The sequence below is a fragment of the Theropithecus gelada genome, chromosome 6, assembly GCF_003255815.1.
Source record: "Theropithecus gelada isolate Dixy chromosome 6, Tgel_1.0, whole genome shotgun sequence".
NCBI lineage: Eukaryota > Metazoa > Chordata > Mammalia > Primates > Cercopithecidae > Theropithecus > Theropithecus gelada.
Window position 1 is genome coordinate 134,013,561 of NC_037673.1, and position 26,335 is coordinate 134,039,895.

Consider the following 26,335-nt stretch of genomic DNA (forward strand, 5'->3'; position numbering starts at 1 on the left):
GCCTGTAGCCCCAGCTACTTGGAAGGCTGAGGTAGGAGAATCACCTGAGCCCAGGATTTTGAGGCTGCAGTGAGTTGTGATTGCAGCGCCACTCCACTCCAGTCTAGGCAACAGAGTGAGACCCTGTCTCAAAAAAAAAAAAAAAAAAAAAAAATAGGATACAAGATAAGGTTTTCAAAACAAACTTGCCTTTGAGCTCATAAAACCACTGGTAAGAGATGACTTTAAACATACGAAACTTGTACAACTATCTGAGAAAAGGAATTATGAGGTTTTGTGGGATAGGACCATCAGTTTCAGGGGTAGCTCAAGGTAGCGGGAAGAGCAGGTATACATCTGCTTCTCTCACAGGCATAGGAAACTCAATTTTTTTGTTTTATTTTTAGTTGGCACATAATAGGTACATATATTTATGGGGTAGAGTGTGATGTTTGGATATATGCATACATTGGGTAATGATCAAATCAGGGTAATCAGCATATCTACCAGCTCAAACACTTATTATTTCTTTGTGGTGAGAACATTCAAAATCCTCTCTTCTAGCTATTTTGAAATATACAATACATTATTGTTAACTATAGTCACCCTACTGTGTAATAGAACTCCAGAAGGTATTCCTCCTATCTAACTGTAACACAGTATCCATTGATCAGCCCCATCTCCCTTTCCCCATCTCCCCTCCCTCCTCCCTTCCACAGCCTCTGATAACTATTCTGCTCTCTACTTCTACGAGTTCGGCTGTTTTAGATTTCATATATAAGTGAAATCATGTGGTGTTTGTCCTTCTATATGCCTGGGTTATTTCACTTAACATAATGTCCTCCAGGTTCATCCACGTTGTCACAAATGACAGGATTTCATCTTTTTATTTATTTATTTATTTTGAGACGGAGTCTCGCTCTGTCACCAAGGCTGGAGTGCAACGGCAGGATCTTGGTTCACTGCGACCTCTACCTCCTGGGTCCAAGCAATTCTCCTGCCTCAGCCTCCCAAGTAGCTAAGATTTCAGGTGCCTACCACCACACCCGGCTAATTTTCTGTATTTTCAGTAAAGACAGGGTTTCACCATGTTGGCCAGGCTGGTCTCAAACTCCTGACCTAAGGTGATCCACTCGCCTCAGCCTCCCAAAGTGCTGGGATTACAAGTGTGAGCCACTGTGCCCAGCCTTTTTATAGTTGAATAGTATATATACCACATTTTAAAATCCATTCATCTGTTGATGGGCACTTAGGTTGATTCTGTATTTTGGCTATTGTAAATACTGCTGAAATAAATATGAGAGTACAGATATCTCTTCGACATGCTGATTTAATTTCTTTGGATACATACCCAGTATTGACTGCAGGGTCATATGGTAGTTCTATTTTTAATTTTTCCTGGACCCATACAACCAACCAATATAGAATCATGAATAAACAGAAAACCCAAACAGACCAATAACAAGCAACAAGATTGAATCACTAATAAAAAGTCTGCTATCAAAGAAAAGCACAGAACCTGACAGTTTCACTGCTGAATTCTACCAAACATTTAAAGAAGAACTAATACCAGTTATTCTCAAACTATTCTAAAATACTGAAAGGGAGGGAATCCTTCCAAATTCATTCTTTGAAGCCAGCACTCCTCTAATACCAAACTAGACAAGGACACGACAAAAAAGAAAACTATAGACTGATATCCATGACGAACACAGATGCAAAAATCCACAACAAAATATTAGCAAATGAAATTCAACAGCACATTGAAAAGATCATTCACCATGATCAAACGGATTCATCCTAGGGATGCAAGGATGGTTCAACACTACACAAATGAATAAAAATGATACATCACATTAACAGAATCAAAGACAAAAACCACATGATCATTTCAATAGATGCAGAAAAAGCATTTGATAAAACTCAACATCCCTTCATAATAAAAACTCTCCACAAATTAGAAATAGAAGGAAAGTAACTCAACATAATAAAGGCCATATATGAAAAACACACAGCTAAAATCATACTAGAAAGGGGAAAGTAGAAAGTTTTTCCTCTAAGAACTGGAACAAGACAAGGATGCCCACTTTCTCCACTTCTATCCAACATAGTACTGGAAGTCCTAGCCAGAGCAATCGGGCAAGAGAAAGAAATGAAGTACATTCAAATTGAAAGGAGAAAGTCAAACTGTACCTGCTTTCAGAGAATATGATCTTATATATTAAAAAGCCTAAAGATGCCACCAAAAAACTATTAGAATGAATAAATGAATTCATTTATTCATTATACACTAATAGCGAACTACCTGAAAAAGAAATAAAGAAAAACAACTCATTAACAGTAGCTACAAAAAAATAAAATACCTAGGAATAAATTTAACCATGGAGGTAAAAGATCTCTACAATGAAAACTATAAAACATTGATGAAAGAAATTGAAGAGGACACAAATAAATGGAAAGATATTCCATGATCATGGATTGAAAGAATTAATAAGGTTAAAATGCTTATACTACCTAAAGCAATCTACAGATTCAGTGTAATCCCCATCAAACTACCAATGACATTCTTCACAAAAAAAATAGGAAAAAAAATTCTAAAACTCATATGGGACCACAAAGGATCCTGAATAGCCAAACCATCTAGAGTAAAAGGAACGAAGCTGGCGGCATCATGCTACCTGACTTCAAAATATACAGCAAAGCTAGAGTAACTAAAACATCATGGTACTGGCATAAAAACAGACACATAGATCAATGGAATAAATTAGAGAACCTAGAAATAAATCCACACATTTACAGCCAACTGATTTTTGACAAACGTGCCAAAAGCACACATTTGACAAGGTGTTAGTACCCAAAATGTATAAGGAACTCAAACAACTAAATAACAGAAAAACAGATAATCTGATTCAAAAATAGGCAAAAAGATCTAAATAGATATTTCTCTAAAAAAGATATATGAATGACCAACAAGTGTATGAAAAAAAATGTTCAACATTACTATTCATCTAGGAAATGCAAATGAAAACCACGAGACATCACCTCACCCCAATTAGAATGTCTACTGTAGAAAAGACAAAAGATAACAAATGCTGGCAAGGATGTGGAGAAAGAGGAACTCTTATGCCCTGCTGGTGGGAATGTAAATTAGTACAGCCCAGTATGGTCAAAAGAAATCCAATTTTTACGGTAGGTGTTGCAAGAAGCCATCATACATGGAGCACTATACCCACTATTGTGTTGATCATACAGAGTAAAAAGAATAAATTTCTTATCATGAGTGCTAATGGATACTTGTTTCCATGGATACCTGATGTTAGCAACCAGTTAGGCAAATATAAGTATTTCCCACAGTCTACACATATCACATCTCTGAAATCACAAACTTCTAGCTACTTAAGAAGACCACAAGATGTCAGAGAAAGAGACGTGAACCATTCTGTCCTATATGCCCTCATTTTATATTTCAGAAACACTCAGGCCCAGGGAGTTCTTTCTTTTCCCAACACTCCTAAACCCCAATATACTTAAGATTAATATGCCTTCATTAGAAATTAATCAAATCAGCCTATTTAATGATCACTATTTTTAACATTTATCTTTCAAGGTAACCCTGAGTAAGAACTATCAGTCATCTAGGAATCACAAACTAAAGAACTGGCTCTAGGTGAACAATTGTGCTAGACTGAACATAATTTAATCACTCTGGTGAACTGCAGCATACGTAGGAGTTTGGCAGGGTGCCTCAGGGTTCTGATCCCAAGTCTTAACTGTCACTATGTTGAAGGCTGCAGAAGTTCTGGTGAATGGAGGTTCTCTGGTTGACAGATTATGAGTGAGCTGAACTCCACTGTAGCAGGAATGGTTATTAGATACCTCCCAAGGAAAACACTCTCATTTTGAAAAGTCAAATAGCCATTTATTTTAGGAAGACTAGTGAGCCCATGGAAAAGACTACCTGATTCCTTAGGAAGGAAATTTTACTCCCAGCATAACATTTTTTAAAATTAATATATAATGCTCTCTTGTTTACATAGATGATTCTGATTCCACCAGCATGACTGTGGGATTGAAGGCATGTTGGTCCCTCCTCACTGAAATCACAACCACCCTGTGTCTGAGAGCCATTAGGTACCACAGACTAGCCAGGGAAAGGGACAATCCATGAAGAGAGTAGAGATTTCCAGCCTACGTGTAGATTAAGACCCTAGCCCTGGCCTCAGGACTACATAGGTCATTCAAATTTCCACTCAGGTGAAAGGAACAATCTAGGCTCTACACACTTTTTTCATCGGGCAAGAGTAGAATGTATGTCCAAACTCTCTTCTGTGACCGGTGAGCTGGGCAGGAGGCAGGCCCAGCCAGTCGGTCCCTCGGGCCAGGGCAGGAAGCGAGACTCTCTCTTACCCTGGTGCGTGGGGCCGCAGGGCTAACACCAACAATTCATCCGAAGGAGCATGTCGAGGTCGAGCCAGAAGACTTGTCCAAGCAGGTTCCTGAGCAACAGTTGCTCTAGGCAAGTACTGATAGCAAGGTGCAGAGACAATGGGGGTCTGAGAACCAGGTAATATGAGGTCAAGGCCCGGTGGAGAGAAGAAGAGTGGAAAAAATGGGCTTTGGAATCAGACACATCCAGGCCCAAATATAGTATCAGCCCAGTCACTATATAACTGTGTGGCTATGAGCAAGACATTTAACCTTCCTAAGCCTCATTTTCATAACTTGTAATATCAGGATAATAGGATGCTTCCCGTATGGGTGTCAGGAGGCTTAAATGATATGAAGCACTTAGCACAATGCTTGCTAAACAGTAAACCCTAAATGTTATCTGATTAACACTAGTGTCATTATTAGCTTCTAAGACAGGTGCTAAAAAACAGATTCCCAATGAAAGGTGGAAAAGGATACAATGAACCTGTGAAGGGAGGGTAAGTACCACTAATTCTAGGGGTGATTATGGGGCTTTTTCAGGACCCCAGGGTGCTTGCCAGGGTGCGGACCAAGGTGGAATGGGGCAGTGCCCATCCAGGGGCCTGGGCCAAATGAGAGGTCATCCCACCCACCCTGTCAACAGCTTCTTCCAACACCATCTACTGAAAGCAGGACAGCCCAACTCAGGAGCAAGCCATCCACTTCCAATCCAAATGGCGTTTCAGTAGCATTTTTAAAGAGCTGAATAGAGATGCCAACTGAACTGGAATGACAGTGAAAAGTGCCAGGTTCAGTACATTTCCAAAATGTTCATTTGCATCTTCCTGAAACCTCATTTCCTTGCTGCCATCTGTGGAACAGGGTAACGTAGGAGACTTCTGAGTGGCTGGGAGGCAGCTTCGGGTTGTCCATGGCAACACAGCCTCAGGGAAAGTGCTGGGCGGTGAATGTGTGGGAGCCAAGATGATGCTGTTAGCTGTTCCGGCTGGGATGTGTCAGTATGCTCTGTGCATATATGGCTCAGGAAAAACACCCTTATTAGCCTCTGCAGCTATCTCAAGGCAGAGTCCTGTTCCTCTCAGGGAAGGGACTTGGCTGGCAAACAGAGTTACTGCTGAGAATTACTGAATATAGTGCCAGTCTCTCTCCACCACGTTGTTTTTCAAGTTTGCCTGCTAGAAAGCCTATCTGGACTGAATTTATGAAAGCCAAAAACAGCCTGCCCTTGGAATTCATGCCTGCTTCTCCAACTAGTCCAATTATCTCCTAATTTCTCTCTTCCTCTACTTATTTGGTTGTTCTTATATGTCTATCTTACTTTCTCAGAGAGACTTCTTAAAATTAAAAGTCCCCAAAGGACAGGAATCAGGTTTCTTTCAACACAGCATTCGGCTATAATGCTTTTGTGACATTTGGAAGCAATATAATAAAACAGTTTGGAGCGCAGGGCGTCAGGCCAGTCATCCTAGGCTTAAACCTCAACTCAGCCATTTACTAATTGTGCTTTAAAGACGGGTCACAAATTCTGTGATACTTCTACACTCAGACATGGAACTTAATACCTCTCCCCTTGAGTGTGGGCTAGACTTAGTGACTTGTATCTAGCAAATAAAAGACAGAAGTGATGGGACATGGATTTTGACATTAGGTTAAAAAAAGACTACAGCTTCTGTGTTAGGTGTGCGCACTCATTTTCCTGCTCTAGAATCACTCTCTCTGGAAGAAAGCCAGCATGTCATGAGGACACTCAAGCAGCTTATGGAGAGGCCCACATGGCAAGAAGCAGGCCTGCCAGCAACCACATGAGTGAGTTTAGAATCAGATCCTCCCCAAACAAGCCTTGAAATAACTGCACCCTGACCAACAGCTTGACTGTATGACCCTGGACCAAAAGGACCCAGCTAAGCCACGCCAGGATTCCTGCCCATAGAAACTGTGAGATGACAGATGTTTACTGTGTTAAGCCATCAGAGTTAGGGTAATTTGTAATGCAGAAATAGATAACTAATGCATAATGAGTGGGTGACAGAACCCAAGGTCCAACTTCCTCATCTGCAAAATGGGGATAATTACAGTTATGAAAATCCTATGAGATACAAATATAAGTCACTTAGCCCAGTGGCTGGCACATGATAAGTGCTCAGTAATTGGTATCTGCTGTTATCATTATTGTGGGGATTACTATCATGTAGTGATTAAAAGCCCAGGCTTTGAGTCAGCCAGACCTGGATTCAAGTCCTCACACTGCCACTTAAGAGCTGTAAAACCCTGGGCAAGTCACTCAGTCTTACTCAATCTCACTGAATCTTGGTTTTCTCCAACATTAAAGCCTCCAGAGTTGTAATAAAGACAAAATGAGATAATGGGCATTAAGTACTTAGGCTAACAACGCAAAGAAGTTGCTCAGTAATTAGTATTTAAATAATACTACTTGTATTATCAATACCTTCAGTGATGAAGACCAGGACAATGACCCAGAGAAGAAGATGCAAAGTACAAATTATTCTAAGTGGTCACCAGAGGATGTAAACCAGTTTTCTCCTGCAGTCACCTGAACCAGTTTCTGGATGTTCACTCTCACAGACAATTCGCATTTTACCTTGGAGACACAGCTCCTGTCAGCTCCTGCAGAAAGCTTTCCTTAACTCCTTACCCCTCTCTGTGCTCCCAGAGTGTTTTGCCTGTACCCCTATGGGGGCATTTACTCACTCCATTGTAATTGTCCTTTCACAGCTGTTTCCCCTCCTTCTGGTCTGGGAGTCCCCTGGAGAAGAGACCAGTTCATATCAGCCTTCGTGAATCCAGTACTTACCCCAGTGCCTGGCAATTAGTGGTTTCTCTATGGAAGTATGTTGGATGAGTGAATTAAAAAGTAATGAATCGGCCAGGCACAGTGGCTCACGCCTGTAATCCAGCACTTTGGGAGGCTGAGGAGGGCGGATCACCAGAGGTCAGGAGTTCGAGACCAGCCTGACCAACATAGTGAAACCTCATCTCTACTAAAAATACAAAAAACGTAACTGGGCGTGGTGGCAGGCACCTGTAATCCCAGCTACTTGGGAGGCTGAGGCAGGAGAATCGCTTGAACCCAGGAGTCAGAGGTTGCAGTGAGCCAAGGTCGTGCCATTGCACTCCAGCCTGGGCAACAAGAGCAAAACTCCATCTCAAAGAAAAGTAATGAATTAATGCATACATGATTGTTTATAGCTGGATTTCAGATTTTGAATGAAAGAAAGAAAGAAAGGAAAGAAAAAGAAAAGAAAAGGAAAAACAAAGAGCTTTACAACCCTTCTAATCCTCTAGAAACGACAATTGGATTCATTCTAATCTGGACTTGTAGGCTTGAATCAAACTAGGGTCAACCTACATTAGTGATCAAAGGAGGATATAAAGTAGGATATAAATCCTCGCTAAAGCCATGTGAAAACACAGGTATGAATGCTGATAAGCCCATCAGGAAAAAATGAGGGGTAATATAAATGGTCAGTATTAAGTATTAATAAATAATGAGGTTATTTCATCTTTAAAAATGTATTTCTTTAATTGAGGTCATGTGCCAAGGACACAGATGAGTAACGCCTGCTGCCATGGAACCTACAGTTGCGTTGAGGAGCTAACACTCTAGAAGACAGCCCAAAATGCGTGCCTGAAGCATCAGTCTGGGCTACTCAGTAATCTTCTGAAACTACTGTCCTTGTTGTTCAGAAAGCAATGAAGCCATCACCAACCTGACCTCTCCCCCATTAAATAACCTTTCTAACCAATCACATTTCTACATATCAGCAATAAACAATTAGAAATTGGAATTTCAAAAGAAAACATTTACAATAGCATCTAAAACTATAAAATACCCAGGGATATATCTAACAAAAGACACATAAGACCCATAAACTGAAAACTATACAACACTGATAAGAGAAATTAAAGAAGACCTGCATAAATGGAGTAATACTGTGTTCATGGATCTAAAGATTTAATATTATTAAGATGGTAGTTCCCCCATTTGATCTAGAGATTTAATACCATTCCAAGCAGAACCCCTACAAGCTTTTTTGTAGATAGACAAGTTGATTCTGAAATTTAATGGAAATGCAAAGGACCCAGATTCACAAAAACAACACTGAAGAACAAAACCAGAGGACTCATACTACCTAATTTCAAGACTTACTAGAAAGGTAATAATCAAGGCCACATGGTATTGGTGTAAAGGTAGACAAATAGATAAAATGGAACAGAAGAGAGCCCGGAAATAGATGAACACATATACAGTCAATTATTTATAACAAAAGTAACAGGGTAATTCAATGGAGAACAGAGAATCTTCCCAATAAATGGTGTGGAACAACTGGACATTCATATGCAAAACAAATGAGTCTTAGACTCTCACCTCATGCACCATATTAAAACCAAAAAAAATTTCTCAAAATGGATCCATAGGCCTAAATGTAAAACCTAAAACTACTAGAAGAAAGTATAGGAGAAAATCTGTGACTTCAAATTAGGCAAAGATTTTTTTAGATAGAACACAAAATAAACCATAACAGAAAAAAAAATTGAAAAACTTAAAACTTATGCTCTTCCAAGTACAGTACAGCCACCATGGAAAACAGTGTGGAACTTGCTCAAAAAAAATAAAAATAGAACTACCATATAATCCAGCAATCCCATTATTGGGTATATATCCAAAGGAAATGAAATCAGTATGTCAGAGCAATACCTACTCTCATGTTCACTGCAGCATTAGTTGCAATAGCCAAGATGTGGAATCAAGCTAAATGTCCATCAACAGATGACTGCATAAAGAAACTGTGGTATACATACTTAGTAGAATACTCTTTAGCCTTAAAAAAGAAGGAAATCCTGTCATCGGTGACAATATGGATGAACCTGGAGGATATTACATTAAGTGAAATAAGCAGGGCACAAAAGGACAAATAACGTACAATCTCATTCATACGCGGAATCTAAAAAAGTTAAACCCATAGAAGCAGAGAATAGAACGGTGGTTACCAAGGGATGGGGAAGGGGTTGGCCGGGAAGATGTTGATCAAAGGATACGAAATTTCAGTGAAATGGGAGAAATACCTTTAAGAGATTTATAGTACAACATGGTGACTATAGTTAATAACAATGTATTGTATTCTTGAAAATAGTTAAGAGAATAGATTTTGGCCAGGCGTGGTGTCTCAAGCCTGTAATCCCAGCACTTTGGGAGGCCGAGACGGGCAGATCACGAGGTCAGGAGATTGAGACCATCCTGGCTAACACGGTGAAACCCCATCTCTACTAAAAAAACTAGCTGGGTGAGGTGGCGGGCGCCTGTAGTCCCAGCTACTCGGGAGGCTGAGGCAGGAGAAGGGCATAAACCCGGGAGGCGGAGCTTACAGCGAGCTGAGATCTGGCCACTGCACTCCAGCCTGGGCAACAGAGCGAGACTCCGTCTCAAAAAAAAAAAAAAAAAAAAAAAGAGTATAGATTTTAAGTGTTCTCACCACAAAAACAAAATAAGTATATGAGGTAATACATATGTTAATTAGCTAAATTTAGCCATTCCACAATGTAACTATATTTCAAAACCTCATGTTGTACATGATAAATGCATATAACTTTTGTCAATTAAAAAATTAATTAGTTAAAAAACTATCTTCCAAAGATACTGCTAAGAAAATGAAAATATAAGGCACGGGTTGGGAGAAAATATTTACACAATATATATCTTATTAAAGACTTGTATCCAGAATATATAAAGAACATTTACAACTCAATAAGAAAATAATAACCCAACTTTTCAAATGGGCAAAAGATTTTAACAGACACTTTACCAAAGAAGAAATATGGGTGGCAAATAAGCACATGAGAAAATCTTAACCGCATAGCGATTAGAGAGATGCATATTAAAACCATAGTGATATACCACCACATACCTACTAGAATGGCTAAAATTTTTTAAAATAGATAATGTCAAGTAGTAGCAGGACTGCAGAATAACTGAAACTCATATATTGCTGGTGGAAATGCATAATAGTACAGTCATTTTAAAAAACAATTTATCAATTTCTTATAAAGTTAAACATATACTTACCATATAACCCAGCAATCCTACTCCTAGGTATTTACCCAAGAGAAATTAAAACATATGTCCACACAAAGATCTGTAAGTGAAATCACAGCAGCTTTATTTGTAACAGCCAAAAACTGGATACCCAAATGTCCACCAACTGGTGAATGAATAAATTATGGTCCATCCATACAATGGAACATTACTTAGTGATAAAAAGGAATGAGCTCCTGATACATGCAACAACGGGGATGAATCTCAAATGCACTATGGTAAGAAAAAGAAGCCAAGCTCAAAGGACTACATACAGCATGATTCCATTTATATGACACTCTAGAAAAGGCAAAACCGTAGGGACAGAAATCAGATCAGTAGTTGTCAGAGGCTGGGGGTAGAAGAAGAGGATTGACTACAAAGCAGCACATGGAAACTTTTTGTAGTGATTAAAATATTCTATGTTTTGATTGGGATGGTGGTTACATGATGGTGCATTTGTAAAATCTTATCACATATCTCTAAAAAGTGTGAGTTTTACTGCATATAAATTATTATACCTCAACTAATCTAAAAGAAATCTCTTTAAACCGCTACCAAAACCTCAAAGCTGTTTCTCAGGAAGCAGTTTGGTGTAAAAAGAAAAGCATGGATTTTGGAGTGAGACAGACCAAACCCCAGCACCGCACTTAGCCAGTACTTAACTGGGCAAATTTCTTAACCTCTCTGAGTAATCTCAGTGAAGTGGGGATATGAATAGTACAGACCTATTACTGTGATGATTTATTAAGACAATACACGATCTGATAATCCCTAAGTAATCATTTCCCTCAGCATACCCCATTCATTCTTCAAGCCCTCAGTGGGGATCCCCTCACTAATTTAAGTGCTCAAACAATGGTGATGAGAGTATAGTTTAAGAAGCAGGTTAGATAACATAACCTTAAATCATTTAAGGATTGAATACAGGAGAACAATGAGACAAACAGCAGTGATGTCTTCTTTATTTCTTTCTTTAACAGATTCTAAGGAAGTCATGGTTTCAGTTGCCTGCAGAAGGCCCAGGAATCTAAATGTCTTCATTCAGAAAATAAATGTTTCTTAAGGAGTAGGGTAGACAGAAGGATGGCTTTGACCTCCTGAAACAAGGGGTAGACTCTTTCTCAACTACAGATTCAATCCCTAGGATGAAACAGGGGTGATGGTGGAGCAGCTCTCAGCATGCTTCGTCTAGGCTCAGGCACAAACTGGGCTTTAATTTTCAAACTATCTTTTTATGGGTATATGTGGTAAGAGCTAGACATGGAGTCCAGAAAAGGAGAAGTCACTAGGTATGGTTTCTACACAAAAAAGCTGGGCCAGCACTGAACCATTCCCTTAGCTCCAAGCTACACTCCTCAGGCAAAGATGTCATTCATCTGATATTATAGAGGATGAGAACCACAGCTTCCAAAGGGAAATGTCACAGACGGAACACCAGCTGAAAACCCAGGGAAGTAAAAATGCTAAATAAAAAGCGGTGCAGTTAGAATCAACATGCTCAAGACATGAAGCTTGTGGAAACTTAGATCATAATAAAGATAGTATTCAAACCAATGGGGGAAAAGGGGAATTAATGAATAAAATAACCTTGAGACAACTGGCTCATCATTTGCAGTACAAATAACACTGAATCCCTGCCCTCACTCCTTACACACACAAAATAATTTTAAGTGCATCAAAGATTCAAATGTAAAACAAAAATTATAAAGGTACTTGAAGAAAACATGGGGACATTCTTTAAATCATTTCAGAGTAAAGAAAATATTTCTAAACATGACACAAAACCTAAAGCAAAAGATAGATCAATTTGACTCCTTAAAAACTGGGGTTTTTTGGACTAAAAAATTACTATAAGCAAGAGACAAACTGCAAACTAAGAAAAAACATATTTGAAATATATACATTCAAAGGCCTAACCTCTTTAATGTGCAAAGAGCCTTTAAAAACTATAAATAAGGCCAGGCACAGTGGCTCACACCTATAATTCCAGCATTTTGGGAGGCCAACGTGGGTGGATTGCTTGAGCTCAGGAGTTCGAGACCAGCCTAGGCAACATGGCAAAAACCTGTCTCTACAAAAAAATTAAAAGAAAAAAAATTAGCTGGGTGTGGTGGCACACACCTACAGTCCCAGCTACTCGGGAGGCTGAGGTAGGAGGATCGCTTGAGCTTGGAAGGTTGAAGCTGAAGTGAGCTGAGATCACTCCACTGCACTCTGGCCTGGGTACAAGACCAAGACTCTGCCTCAAGAAGAAAACAAAGGAATAAAAAATATTAATAAAAAATATACAATCTAACAGAAAAATGAGCTAGGGACATGAACAGAATTCTCCAAAATAGAAATACAACTGCCAATAACCATATGAAACCAAGATGAATCTCACTCCCAATGAAAGAAATATGAACTCAAACCTGATGCCATCTTTTAAAGGATACAATTAAAAAAAAAAAAAAAGGAAATTACTGCAAAGCCCATCAGTAGAGGACTGTCTATAATATGTACATAATAGTGCATAAAATTAAGTACCAGGTACTATTACAATTTAAATGCTGATTTCACCTATATGATAATATTAAAAGCAGTCTACACCACATGGCTGCATGGGGGGCAAATATTTCAATCTGTGTAGCGATACACTGTACATTTGTATCTATCTGTGAAAAAGTGCACAGAGACATGTCTGAAAGAAAACTTTCCAAATAATAGCAGATTTCTTACCCTAGGAGACATTTCAAGGGACTTTTACTTAATTTCAAAATTGTAGTATCCTTTTAATAATCTACAATAAGCACATATGTCTATAATTAAAGAAAGCTAAGTTATTTTCAGTTTGAAAAATATTGAAGAAGTTTCTATGCAATATTCCAAAAAACAAAACAAAAGGCATCAACCTGCAGTAAGACCAATGTCCAGCCAGACCAAGGCCTTGCCTTGCAGCTATGCCTTCTTCTAACCCACACTAGGCAACATGAGGCCAGCAGGCAAGTATGCACTCTCAGGTTTACGAAGGTGAAGTCAGGTGCAGGATGGTATGGGTTCAGAAAACAGGTATGGAGAGTGATAAAGACTCAGTTCAAATGCTGATTCTACCACATTAGCTGTGTTGACCTTGGGCAAATAAATTAACTTCTCTGAACCTCAGTTTCCTCCTTTATAAAACTAGGATAACTATCTTTACGTTGTAGAGTTGTTGAAAAGATTAAATAAGATACTCAAGTGATAATCTCAGCACTCAATAAAGGTTAGCTGCTTGTATTATTATCTGGGACACTGAGACATTTGTTCACATTGAAACCAATATATTCCCCATGATCCAAGGTCATGGAGCAGAGGGGAAAGAAGGTCCTGCAAACCTCAGAGAATTCCAACACCTGGTCTTGGAAAACAACATGCTTCTCCAGCCACTGTGAAACCTTCCTGGAAGAAGCAGGCAGGGAGGATGGCAGCCAGCTGGAAAGAGGAGGAGGAGGAGGACAAAGCAAGAGCCTAAATAATTTCCTGGTGCTGCCTACTGTGTCATCAATGAGACAGCATGACCCACTCCTCTCCTCCCACCTTTCCTCTTGGGTTGACTGATTCCTTCCCCCAGACATCAGCATGTTAGACTCCTAGAACGACTACTTTGGTGCCAAGCCAGACAGAACTTTAGGGATCAAGTGGAGCATCGTTCATTCTGTAGATAAGGAGCCTGAGGATCAGAGAGGAAAGGAGACTTGCAGGGAACCAAAGCAGCCAGCACACACCATAAACTCTAGATCTCTAGATCATGGGGTCCCCTCCTATGTCTTCCTTCCCTTTCCCTGGTTGCTCCCTCACAAATTCTCATTTCTCCCATTTCCTTCCTCTGCTTCATGACCTGTCGAACTCCTCAATTCGACAGGGTCCTTTTCTCAGAACCCCTTTTCTTCCCTCTGGCAGCCCTAATTGTCCTTTTTGTCCTTCCCTGAAGTGGGGGAAAGAAACAGACTAGGACTATTGTAACTCAAAGAATGGCCTAGAAAGAGGAATACTATGGCCATCACTAAGTGAAACCAACATAGCCATTCCTCTGCTTCCAACAGAAATAGAGCACAAGCCATGGTGTGAAATGAGAAGTCAGGGTGGGGGTGAGAGAGAGCTCTGAGTTATTCTCAAACCTCCCTGATGACACTGGAGGTTACCTTGAAACTCTTAGGAAAGGAAGACCCCAGAAGAGAGAGGTACCAGCAGATTCAAGAGGAACCAGCAGACTCCATCTCCTAGGTTGTAAATGCAACCCAGATGCAGGGCAGCCATGGGTGAGGAAAGACTTGGAGGCAGGAGTGGAAGGCCACTTTCCCAGGGCACACTCCTGACTCTTGGCGGTTACTGGGCTGGGGCTTACCTTGGGAAGGCTGACTGGAGTCCTGGGCTTGGTCCTTGGGTTCTTAATCAATAGCCTCTGATCCAGAGGGAGCAGATGGTATTTCATGGCCTCAATGAGGAAGTCTTTACAGGTGTTGTTATTCTTTATCAAAGTTTCTTCTTCAACCGTCTAGAGGTAATAATCCACAGGTGATCCTGGAGCAGAGCTTAGCCACATTTCCCAAGCTTTCACCCTGGGCTCAGTCATTCCTGCACTCCCACACTCATTCACTCCTTCACCACATCATCTCAGAAGCCAAAGAGTTACAACTTACTGCTTACCTCCTGAATTTTAAGAACACAGTGGGATAAGGGATCAAGCTCTGGCATTAGACCAGATCTACTACTTAACATCTCTGATCCTCAGTTTCCTCATCTGTAAAATGGGCATATTAAAGGTATCTACAACCTGACTAGTTTTGTTTGTTTTGAGGCTTAAATGAGTTTATGCAAAACAAAAGACACGTAGCCATGCTGAAAGCCTCTAACCACATTTCTCCTGATTTGAATGCATTATAATGTTTAGGGCAAACAGATATCTGAGAGGAGGAGTGAGGGGAAAGAGGAAAGGGTGTGGGAGCCATCAGCCAACCTTTGGAGGCATTGAGTAAAATAAGCTTGTCAAGGAGAAACATTCATATTTGTTGTCTTATAGTGAAGGTCTCAGGACAGAAAATCGGCCAGTGAGGCTCTTTCTAACAGAGTAACAACATCAGAGCAGAAAAATTATCCTGCACAAAGTCCCACCTATTGACCTCACCTAGGACTCCACCTAAGCTGGGGCTCTGACTTCTTCACCTCCTATTCCAGCGCTTAGGACCTAAGCAAGTGCTCAGCAAATGTAAGCCTAAAGGTTTCATGGGCAAGACCAAGCATGAAGCCATTCCGGTGCTCTAACTCTCGAATCTCCACATTTTGGCCCAGGTCAGATCACTGTGTGGTATATCTGGAATGGGCAGTGTGGTCTTCTGAGGCTGCTTTGTGTTAGGAAAGATTAATTCTATTCAACAGCTAACACTGATTGAATGTCTCCTGGCTGGGCAGTCCTGTGCTGGTCCCCAAGAAGAAAACTGATAAACAAGACAAAATTTCTGACCCTGAAGACTTCAAGTCCAGTCAGAGAATGAGAAGGGCCTCCCACCTCAATTATCTCAGCCCTCAAGTCAGTGATGTACAAGGCATGACTGAGCCTCTCCTGGGTCCCAATCTGTCACTAGGAATGAAAGCATGGCCAGGGCCATCACCTGCTGGGCAGCATTGGAGCTGGCAGGGAAAAAACGATTGGCAAGAGAAGGCCTATGTGTACCTCTGACCACCTCTCTCCCCAGAGACAGTCCCCAAGAACTGTTTTCCTTGGAAGGTTTTTTTTTCCCCCTCCCAGTAAGGAACTGAGCCAGCTTGAGACAAATCATAAACTTCTAGGGTCAATTACAAAATGAAAAGGGTGGGAGATGATGTCTAAAAAAGCTTGGAAGGAAGGAGAAATGCATGAGCAGCTATTTCTCCAGAAGAACTTACTCAGCTTGAATTAAAAGTTCTCTTGGAAAATTAGTGCTTCATGGGTACAAGAGTTTCAACTTTGGGGGTGATGAAAAAGTTTATAGTAATGGTTGTACTGAATTTGAATGTAATGAATGCCTCTAAATTGTACACTTAAAAATGGTTAAAATAACAGTTTACGTTATATATATTTTATCACAATATATTATATATTTAGTACAATATTTTAAATGCTGAGTAAAAGCCTAATAAATGCTACCTTTTGTGAAAGAAAAAAAAAAAAAAAACCTCTCCCAGAAGTCAGGCAGCATTGGTGGAGGTCTGCCCAGGGCTTTCCTTTCCTCCTCCTCCTCCTCCTCCCCAACACCATCAGCCATCCCAGCAATTATACTCATTTGAAGTTTCAAAGTCAAATGAATGTTAATGAAACATCCTCTTCCAGAGGTGTTCACTCTGAGAGACCTGATAAAAGGCATTTCTGAAAAAAGGGCGAAGGGAGGAGGAGTCCCACACAACAGTTCTCATGCCCATTGCCTCCGACCCCCTTCTTTTCCAGACCTAAACTCTACTTTGGCATAATAACCCAAGAACCATTTCCTAATGGTGACATTTAAGTTTCAGTTGTGGATGCCTGATGGGAGTTTGTGACCAAGGGTCTCTAAGGCGCTTTAGCTTTCTCTGGAACCCAGGTCCCCAGGTCGCCAACATTCCCTGTGGAAGCGAGACTATGCTGGAGTCCCGGTGCCTCCTCCACCTCTGGCCAGCTTCCCACAGGACAGTGGGAGGTTTGACTGACATTGGATGCTCAGGCCGGTTCACTCCCTCCGCTTAGGGGACCTTTTCTACAGGAAAGATATGCTGCCACCAGGTGGCAGTGGTACCACCCAAAGTAGCATGCATGCCCCATTTAAGAGCTTGCAAGCATATCCCTCAGCACCTGAGGAGGCTGAAGTAAGGCAATTCAGGGAACATTTCACTGACCCCTCATACCTGCAATCAACAAGTGTTACCAGCAGAGGAGTTTACACATGCTCATGAGGATACTGTGTCACCTGCTACTAAGAATCACTGCAGTGGTCACAAAAACTACAGAGTAAGATCAGTAACATTCACTGAACACTGTATTATAGGCCTTACATGGATTATCTCATTTTATTGTTTATCCCCAAACAATCCTATAAAGCAAGCGCCATTTTTCCCAGATAAGAAAACTGAGGTTTCAAAAGGTTAAGTATGTACCTGGTATTATATGGCTGGAAAGTAACATGAGTTGGTCTGCTGGGCTGCTAGGCTGCTAAACCTCCTCTTTATCCTTGCATCACACCTTCCCTTCCTTCCAGAGACTCCTTGGAGACAGCTGAGGGCTAACCTGCTGTCTCGATGTTTTGTTTTGTTCATATATTTTAAGGTTTATTCTCTGCTTATAAAAGTATCTAATGCCATTTACTATATAAAATAAGTCATGTAATGGGTAAGCAGAAAACAGCGTATCAATGGTGGCAGCTAGCTTAGTGGAAGAACTATGCACTGCAGAGCCAGACTGACATGGAGTTGAATCCTGAGCCTCCCTAAGGATGGAGACCCCTGATAAATCCCAACCTCCACAAGCCTCAAGGCCTACATGTGTAAAAAAGGAGTTACAATCTTTGCCCCTCAGGGTTATTATAAGGATTAAATGAGAAAACATATGGCACCATAAGGGAACCCCATAATTCTTAATTTTTCTTTCCTCTTCAGAGGAAGTGGAAGCACTACGTATTCTAGGTACCCAGTTTTTACAGTCTTGAATTTGGCTTCAAGTTGCCTAAAACTAAGACAAAAAGGGAACATAGAAACATTGTGGACATGACCCTTCTTGTTTCAGTCCTCTACAACAAAGGCAGCTAACTTTCATGGAACATTTGTTACCCCAGGCTCCATGCTAAACAGCTGACTTGCATACTCTACTCCTTTAGTCCCTACAACAACCCTGCTTGGCTCTACTATGATATCTGTTCTATGGAAGAAAAACTGAGGCTTGAAGAGGTTAAATAAAAATCCAAAACTAATAAGCAGTAGAGCAGAGACTGAAACCTAAGTGTCCTATTTTCAAGCCTATGATCTTCAACTTTACAACACCTAACACTTAACCCAGTGGGTTGGTTCCCTCAGCACATACGGAAACCACCCACTAAAGCCCTCAACTACTCCGTCCAACCAGGGTTGCCCATTGCTATTCCTAGAGGCCTGGGTGAACACAGAAGTGCTTGGCTCTTCATACAACACTCACTTGGACTAGGTAGTCCCTAGGTAAGAGAGGAAGCCGGACATGTTCCATCAGCTTTGCCATGTGCTCCAAACGGGTTTCTTTCTCGTAATTGATCCATGAAATCACAGCTTCAAACACCTATAAAGAAAAGCAACATGGGCAACTTCAGTAAAGAGATAAAAGCTTTCAAACAACCCTCAATCTATTAAAAAAAAAAAAAAAAAAAAAAGGAGAAAAAGTTATGAGTCATCCACACAGGTGTTTAATTAATCTGAGACTCATATTTAAAATAAAAACAGAAAGCGTTGGTTTACTTGCTGGCCTCAGAGAGTGATCACACACACACTCTACACACACAGACACACAGACACACACACACACAAGGACAAACCTGCTATCCCAAACGTAGAATCATCATGGTTCATTCTAAAATAAAAACCAGTTCCAATAGTTATTTAAGGGTAAAAATACACAGCAGTAACTGTGAACCAAATTTATAGAGGCTGCTCAGGAAGATCAGACCCTGGGGGCAATGTCATCATCCCCCCATGCCTCCATTTCCTCACTTATGTCCTGTGTAAAGTTAATGCAGAATAAAAACAGTAAGAATGCCCTCTGCCCAAAGCCGGCTGTGATGGTCAATGTGACACTGAATGACAAGGAATGGCAAACATTTCTCCTTGAGGAGAGATTTCATTTCTATGCGAATCAAAACTAGAGGGCTTAGAACCAAAAAGGCGGACCTATACTTTGGATGTTCACTCTACTCAAGGATAAGTCCAAATTCAAACCCTGTGCCACCAGACACACACAGGCAGATAAAATTCAACGTTGGAGGGGCCATGGGGAAACCAGCAGTGTCTGTAAAAATTTCATTAATAATGCTTTTTAAGAGGGGAGGGAAGTATTGGCAATATCGATCAAAATTTTAAATGTGCATACTCGTTGACTTTAAAATACCACTTCTGGCCGGACTCAGTGGCTCATGCCTGTAATCCCAGCACTTTGGGAGGCCGAGGTGGGCGGATCATGAGGTCAGGAGATCGAGACCATCCTGGCTAACACAGTGAAACCCCGTCTCTACTAAAAATACAAAAAAATTAGCTGGGTGTGGTGACGGGCGCCTGTAGTCCCAGCTACTGGGGAGGCTGAGGCAGGAGAATGGCATGAACCTGGGAGGCAGAGCTTGCAGTGAGCCGAGATCGTGCCACTGCACTCCAGCCTGGTTGACAGAGCGAGACTCCATCTCAAAATAAAATAAAATAAAATAAAATAAAATAAAATAAAATACCACTTCTAGAGCTCTAGCCTATACTCACATCAGTGTAAGAGAACAGAATATGTGCTCCAAGATCTTTGCTGCAGCATGGTTGTAACGGGATAAAAAAATGAAACCACCTAAAGCCCACTAATGGAGAAATTATTAAAGGAGTATCAATACCATTAGATACACTTATCCCTCAGCATCCTTGGGGCACTGGGTGTTTCTTGTTTGTTTGTTTGTTTTTGTTGTTGTTCTTACTCTGTTGCCCAGGCTGGAGTGGAGTGGCACAATCTGGGCTCACTGCAACCTCCACCTCCTGGGTTCAAGTGATTGTCCCATCTCAGCCTCCCTAGTAGCTGGGATTACAGGCGTGCACCACCACACCCGGCTAATTTTTGTATTTTTAATAGAGACAGGGTTTCACCATGTTGGCCAGGCTGGTCTCGAACTCCTGACCTCAAGTGATCCGCCTGCCTCAGCCTCCCAAAGTGCTGGGATTACAAGCATGAGCCACCACGGCCAGCCTCAGGGCACTGGTTCTACAACCACCCACAGGTACCAACATCTGCCAATGTTTAAGTCCCTTATATAAAATGGCATGGTATTTGCATATAACCTCCACACATCCTCCCATATACTTTAAATCATCCTCCCATATAATTTAAATACTTTAAATATATATATTTAAAGTATATAAATAATAAATATACTTTAAATAATTATATAAGATTGCTTATAATACCTAATATAACACCCATACATCACTTCGTGCAAGTGGATTCGATGTAGTACTTGGTGTTGCAGCAAATTCAAATTTTGCTTTTCAGAACTTTATGGAATTTTTTTCCTCTGAATATTTTCTTAGTTGAATCCATGGATATGGAACTCATGGATACAGAGTGCCAACTCTATTTTCAGCTATTAAAAAGAATAAAGCAAACATCTTCTTATATGTGATTAGAGAAGACACGTCAAAAAGAGCCAGCTGGATGGGGCTTTCAATGCCAATATTTGGGACAAGTTAAATATCAAAGAGAATAATGAAGAAATCAGATCAGTGCTGCCACTTTGAGGGGAAGGAGGGTCAGGGAATGACTGAAAAAGGCTCAAAGGAAACTTTTTGTGGTTTAGGGTGGGCATTTCATGGGCATATATGTTTGTCAAAACTAATCAAATTGTGTGTTTAATATCCATATACCTCAATATAAAATATTCTTAATTTTTTTAAAAAAATTATAATATGGCCAGGTATGGTGGCTCACACCTATAATCCCAACATTTTGGGAGGCCAAGGCAGGCAGATCGCTTGAGCCCAGGAGTTCAAGACCAGCCTGGGCAACATGGAAAAATCCTATCTCTACAAGATACAAAAATTAGCCAGGCATGGTGATGCATGCCTATAGTCCCAGCTACTAGGGAGGCTGAGGTGGCAGGACTGTTTGAGCCTGGGAGGTTGAGGCTACAGTGTGCCATGAGTATACCACTGCACTCCAACCTGGGAGACGAAGTGAGACCCTGTCTCAAAAAATGATAATAATAATTAAAAAAAAATTCATGAGCCCATATGGATACTAAAAAAGTGTTAAGAAGGTCTCTTCTATTTAAAAAAAAAAATGCCTGAAAAAGGAATGATGGAATTAGAAAAACACCATTTCTGCAATACCACCAATGTAATAACTGATTGAACAAAGATCACCAATGAATGCTAAAATCAAGTTGTTAAAGGCCAGGTGCAGTGGCTTACACCCGTAATCCCAGCACTTTGGGAGGCCAAGGTGGGAGCCCAGGAGTTTGAGACCAGCCTGAGAAACTTAGCAAGACCCCATCTCTACAAAAAAAAAAAAAATCAGTCAGGCATGTTGGCACGTGTCTGTAGTCCCAGCTGCTTGAGAGGCTGAGGTGGGAGGATCACTTGATCCCAGGAGGTTGAAGCTGCAGTGAGCTGTAACCATGCCACTGCACTCCAGCCTGGGCAACACAGCAAGAGCCTATCTTTTAAAAAATAATAATAATGTTGTTGGATGGGGAAACGTTCACAATTCTCAAGGAATCACCCAACAGATTACATATCACTTACGTGGAGGGAAAATATCCTCAAATAGATCTGATAGACAACACTTTAAACAAAGAACCAAATTTAACACCACCAATAAGAGGACAAGCTTATATTCCTGATTGTGATTTAATGGAAAAGACACAGTATCTCCTAACTACAATTCTTCCTAAAATACTAATATATAACCTGAATTTTACAGTGAGGAGATGATCAGACAACTCTATGTTTGCAACATTCTACAGGATGGCTAGCCTGGATTTTCAAAACTATTAATATTATGGAAGACAAAAAAAGATAGGGACACAGTTCTAGATTAGAGAGATTTATAGACAAGGTAACTAAATGCAGTGCATAAATCTTAATTAGATTATGGCTCTAAAAGAAATAGCCATAAATACTTTTGGGGGGCCATAGGAAAATGTGAATAACTACTATATGTTAGATAATATTGCTAGATCAATATTAAATTTCATTGGTATGATAATTGGCTTTATGGCTAGAAAAGAGAATTTTTCTTCATTCTTAAGAGATACATGCTAAAATATTTAGGGGTGAATGTCATAATGTCTGCAATTTACCGTCAAATGATTCAGCAAAATGAAAGATTAAATCTAGAGAGATAAAGTAAATGAAGCAAAATGTTAATGGTGAGTTTAGGTAAAGACTACGTGAATGTTCATTCTTTCAAACCTACAAGAGGTTTTTAATTTTTCAGAATAAGAAGTGTAAGGGAGAAGAAAATAAATTCTAAGGGAAAAAACTACAAAATTTACAGGATGGCAGAAAGTTGAAATGAAAGCTTTATCTGCCAGGGGAAAAAAGGACTCCAATTTTTCATAACCTAAAGACACTTTTTTGTGTTAATATGCTAATGATGCTTTGCCCCTGTTTCCTAATTATACACTTAAGTCAGGCTGGACATAACTTGAATTTGGCAAGGAAAGGAAAGGGAAGGGGAAAAGGGAAGGGAAAGGAAAGGAAGGGAAGGGAGCAGAAAAGGAAAGGGGTAGTACATATGTATAGTTTGCTCCTATTTCTATATAAAATAACCTGTATGTGTACAAACATAAGCACATATACCATAGAAATCCTTGTCTAGTTCATTTTTTATTAGGAACTCTCATTGAGCTATGTCCCGCACCCTCACAGCATTGTTTGACTCTGTTTCTTCCACTAGCCCTTAAGATCCATGAGAGACCTTGTCTTATTTGCTGGCACATAACACAAACTCAAATATTTTTAAAATCAATGAATGGAAAATGAATTCAGAATAAGCATGGAAGGAGATGTGTGGAAGCTGCCCGGGCTGGAGCACAGAGCAGGGCTGGGGAACAGGCGGTTGGAATCTTGGTAGGTAAGACAGAGTCAAAGGCAGATAAAGTCTGCCTTTGCTGAGTTAGGTGATGGGCAGCCACAACCCCATTCTGCCTTGTATGTGGTTGGTTAGCCACACCTCTTTCTACTCCCCTTTACTAGACCGTGAGCCTATGCAGAGTGAGAAGTATACCAGCTCTGTGTCTGCACGCCATCCCCCAATGCTGCCTAGCACAACACAAGGTAATTGATTGGCAAAGCTTTGCTGAAGAATGAACGACAAGTCCTTGACTGGGTAGCATTTATTGGTCACATTCTTCCCTATCAACCAGCTTAATTTTTGTTAGAAAAACAAAAAAGCAAGCTGAATCTACCAAAGTCGATATTTAACCTTATCTTTATTTTTGGTTTCACTTGTCTAACTGGTTCCACTTAGTTGCACTGTTTACCTACTCAGCTGTGAAAGCCACAGCATTCGGCAACAACACTGACCTTCTCAGCAGCTAGAGAAGGCCACATATTTTTTTCATTTAGACTTCATGCTTGAAAAATAAACAAGCAAATAAACTTCCAACTTGCTTTAGCTTTCAATGTACCTAAAATGGTTCCCAAAAACCCTTCCCACCAAGAGACTCTCCATAAACAATGCCTCTCCAAATTCTCAAGATAACCCAATGATTAAATACTCTTATGACTTGTTAAATGACTTGCCCAACTCCCAGAACTGAAAAGCAGCAGAGCCGGCTCTGCTTGGTTACATACAGAACCGACTTCAGTGCTCATGCTCTAAACCCATTATTCTTAGCTGACTCTCAAATGTCTAATAGGTCTAAAAGCAGGGGGGTTGCAAACTGCTGCCCACAGGCCAAATCCAGCTTGCCACCAGTTTTGGTAAATAAAATTATGTTGGAAGGCAGCCACACTCATCGTTTACATATTGTCTATGGCTGTTTTCACATTACAGTAGCAGAGTTGAGAAGCCATAACACATAAAGCCTAAAATATTTACTATCTGGCCCTTCCTAGAAAAAGTTTGTCAACCCCTGGTCTATAAAATCTAAGCAGAGACTATAGATTCAATCATAGGACAGGGTGGTATCTACTTAGCTACTACTTTTTGTGATGAAATAATCAGCTGCTCATAGGTATACTTAGGGTTTCACTTTTTAAACAAAGAAATAGCCCCATTTCCTCACTGATTAATGTCCTAGAACCAATTTCTTGTATGCTACAAGACTGTCATGTGGAAAGCCGTTGGAGAAAATCAGATTCCATAGCTCCCAGCTCACCACACTTCAGATGTAAGCACAGGTCTTGGTCAGAGAATACCAGATGAATCCAGTCCTTCCACTCCACCCCTCTGGACAGACAGGCAGCCAAGCTAGGGTGGACTTGCATGTCCCGAGGAAAATGAGGAGTCCTGGGGCACTTTTCCCTGCTTTCAAAATGTGTTTTGAAGATCAAGAAGGACTCAAGTTAAAAAGGCAGGGCACTGACTTGGCAAGGGGAGAAGTTCAATTGGGAGCAATTCTCAGCAAAACATAGGAAGAAGGGAAAGAAGCTAATTTTGACACTATCAGGGGGAAAAAAACTAGGTTCCTATACATGGACCTGATTTGTTATTCGATCTGAGAAGGACTAACTTTATCAATAGCAACAAGCACAGTGCTAGGCATTTTACACATATGATCTCATTGAATCTACCAACAATCTCTGTGAAGTAGGTGTCACTGCTCACATTTTTACAGACGAGGAAACAGCCTCAAAGAGGTTAGCAAGCTGTACAAGGTCACACTGCCAGGAAGAGTAGATCTGATGTGAACTCACCTTTAACTCCAAAAACCCATGCTCAAACATTATGCAATTTGCACCTCAGAGACACAATTAATTTTTAAAACCTAGGCCGGGCATGGTGGCTCATGCCTATAATCCCAGCACTGTGGGAGGCCGAGGAGGCAGAGATGAGCGGATCATGAAGTCAAGAGATCGAGACCATCCTAGCCAACATGGTGAAACCCCGTATCCACTGAAAATACAAAAATTAGCTGGGCATGGTGGTGCATGCCTGTAGTCCCCAGCTACTCGGGAGGCTGAGGCAGGAAAATCGCTTGAACCCAGGAGGTGGAAGTTGCAGTGAGCTGAGCTTGCACCGCTACACTCCAGCCTGGCGACAGAGAGAGACTCCGAGACTCCGTCTCAAAACAAACAAACAAAACAAAAAACAAAACAAACAAACAAACAAAAACCTGGGCAGACTGTTGAGTTGGGAAACTAAGTTCCTAAACCTATAATCCTAATTACAATCCCCCAGCCCTCCTGGGACATCTCCCCTAGGTCTCCTATTCCTTTCCCGGGGATTGAGGCAATACCATTTACCAAATCTCCTGCCATGCTTTTAAATCAAGAAGATAGTGCTTCTAGACAAAAGAATGATTCTGTCAGATTCCTGTTTTCGTTTCTTAAATGAAAGCTTAACAAGAGTTGTGTTAACTCTCTTGTTAACATACTCTCACCTCATTGCCACACACAACTCCAGGGACAACTGGGAGCAGTGGTGTGTGGCAATAGGAGCTCATTGTGCATATCTCTTCCTAACTCCACGTTTAGTGACATTACACTGGTAGTTGAAGTCAGCCTTGATGAAAATATTTACACCATGGAAATCAGCAAATGAATCAACACATGAATCAGGGCTTTTAGAATGTTTTTTAGAGAGTCAGTTAAACATTTACTAGCACACCACTGACTGAGCGATGTCCTGGTCTGAAGGCTCCCTAGAAACCTACCCCGTTGAATTCTCCTTTCTGACCATACCATCACCCTTTCACACAACACTTAAAAGCTCTTTCTTGTAGTCGCTTCATTTCAGATTCACAAGGACCCTGTGAAACTGCTAGCCATTTGCAAAAGGAGAAAGCAAGGCAGAGAGAGACAAAGTCGTTTGCCTGACACTACCCAGCAAATTGGTGAGAAGACAGCAATTAGAACCACTGATTTCAATCCATACTTTCACAGTACACTGCACATTTCCTTCATACCACATCTCTCACTTTGTAGCTATATATT

The 26,335-nt window shown here is 40.7% G+C and overlaps 1 protein-coding gene across 4 annotated transcripts in view; it reads right to left on the minus strand.

Moving 5' to 3' along the window:
• KLHL3 (kelch like family member 3) overlaps positions 1 to 26,335 on the minus strand; it is a 117,297-nt gene that overhangs the window by 25,655 nt on the left and 65,307 nt on the right. For all 4 annotated transcript variants that reach the window (XM_025388597.1, XM_025388599.1, XM_025388600.1 and 1 more), the window contains 2 exons: positions 18,657 to 18,773; positions 14,868 to 15,017 (listed from right to left, as the gene is read on the minus strand). In XM_025388597.1, the coding sequence (XP_025244382.1) occupies positions 14,868 to 15,017; positions 18,657 to 18,773 (267 nt within the window). The remainder of the gene's footprint in view (positions 1 to 14,867; positions 15,018 to 18,656; positions 18,774 to 26,335) is intronic.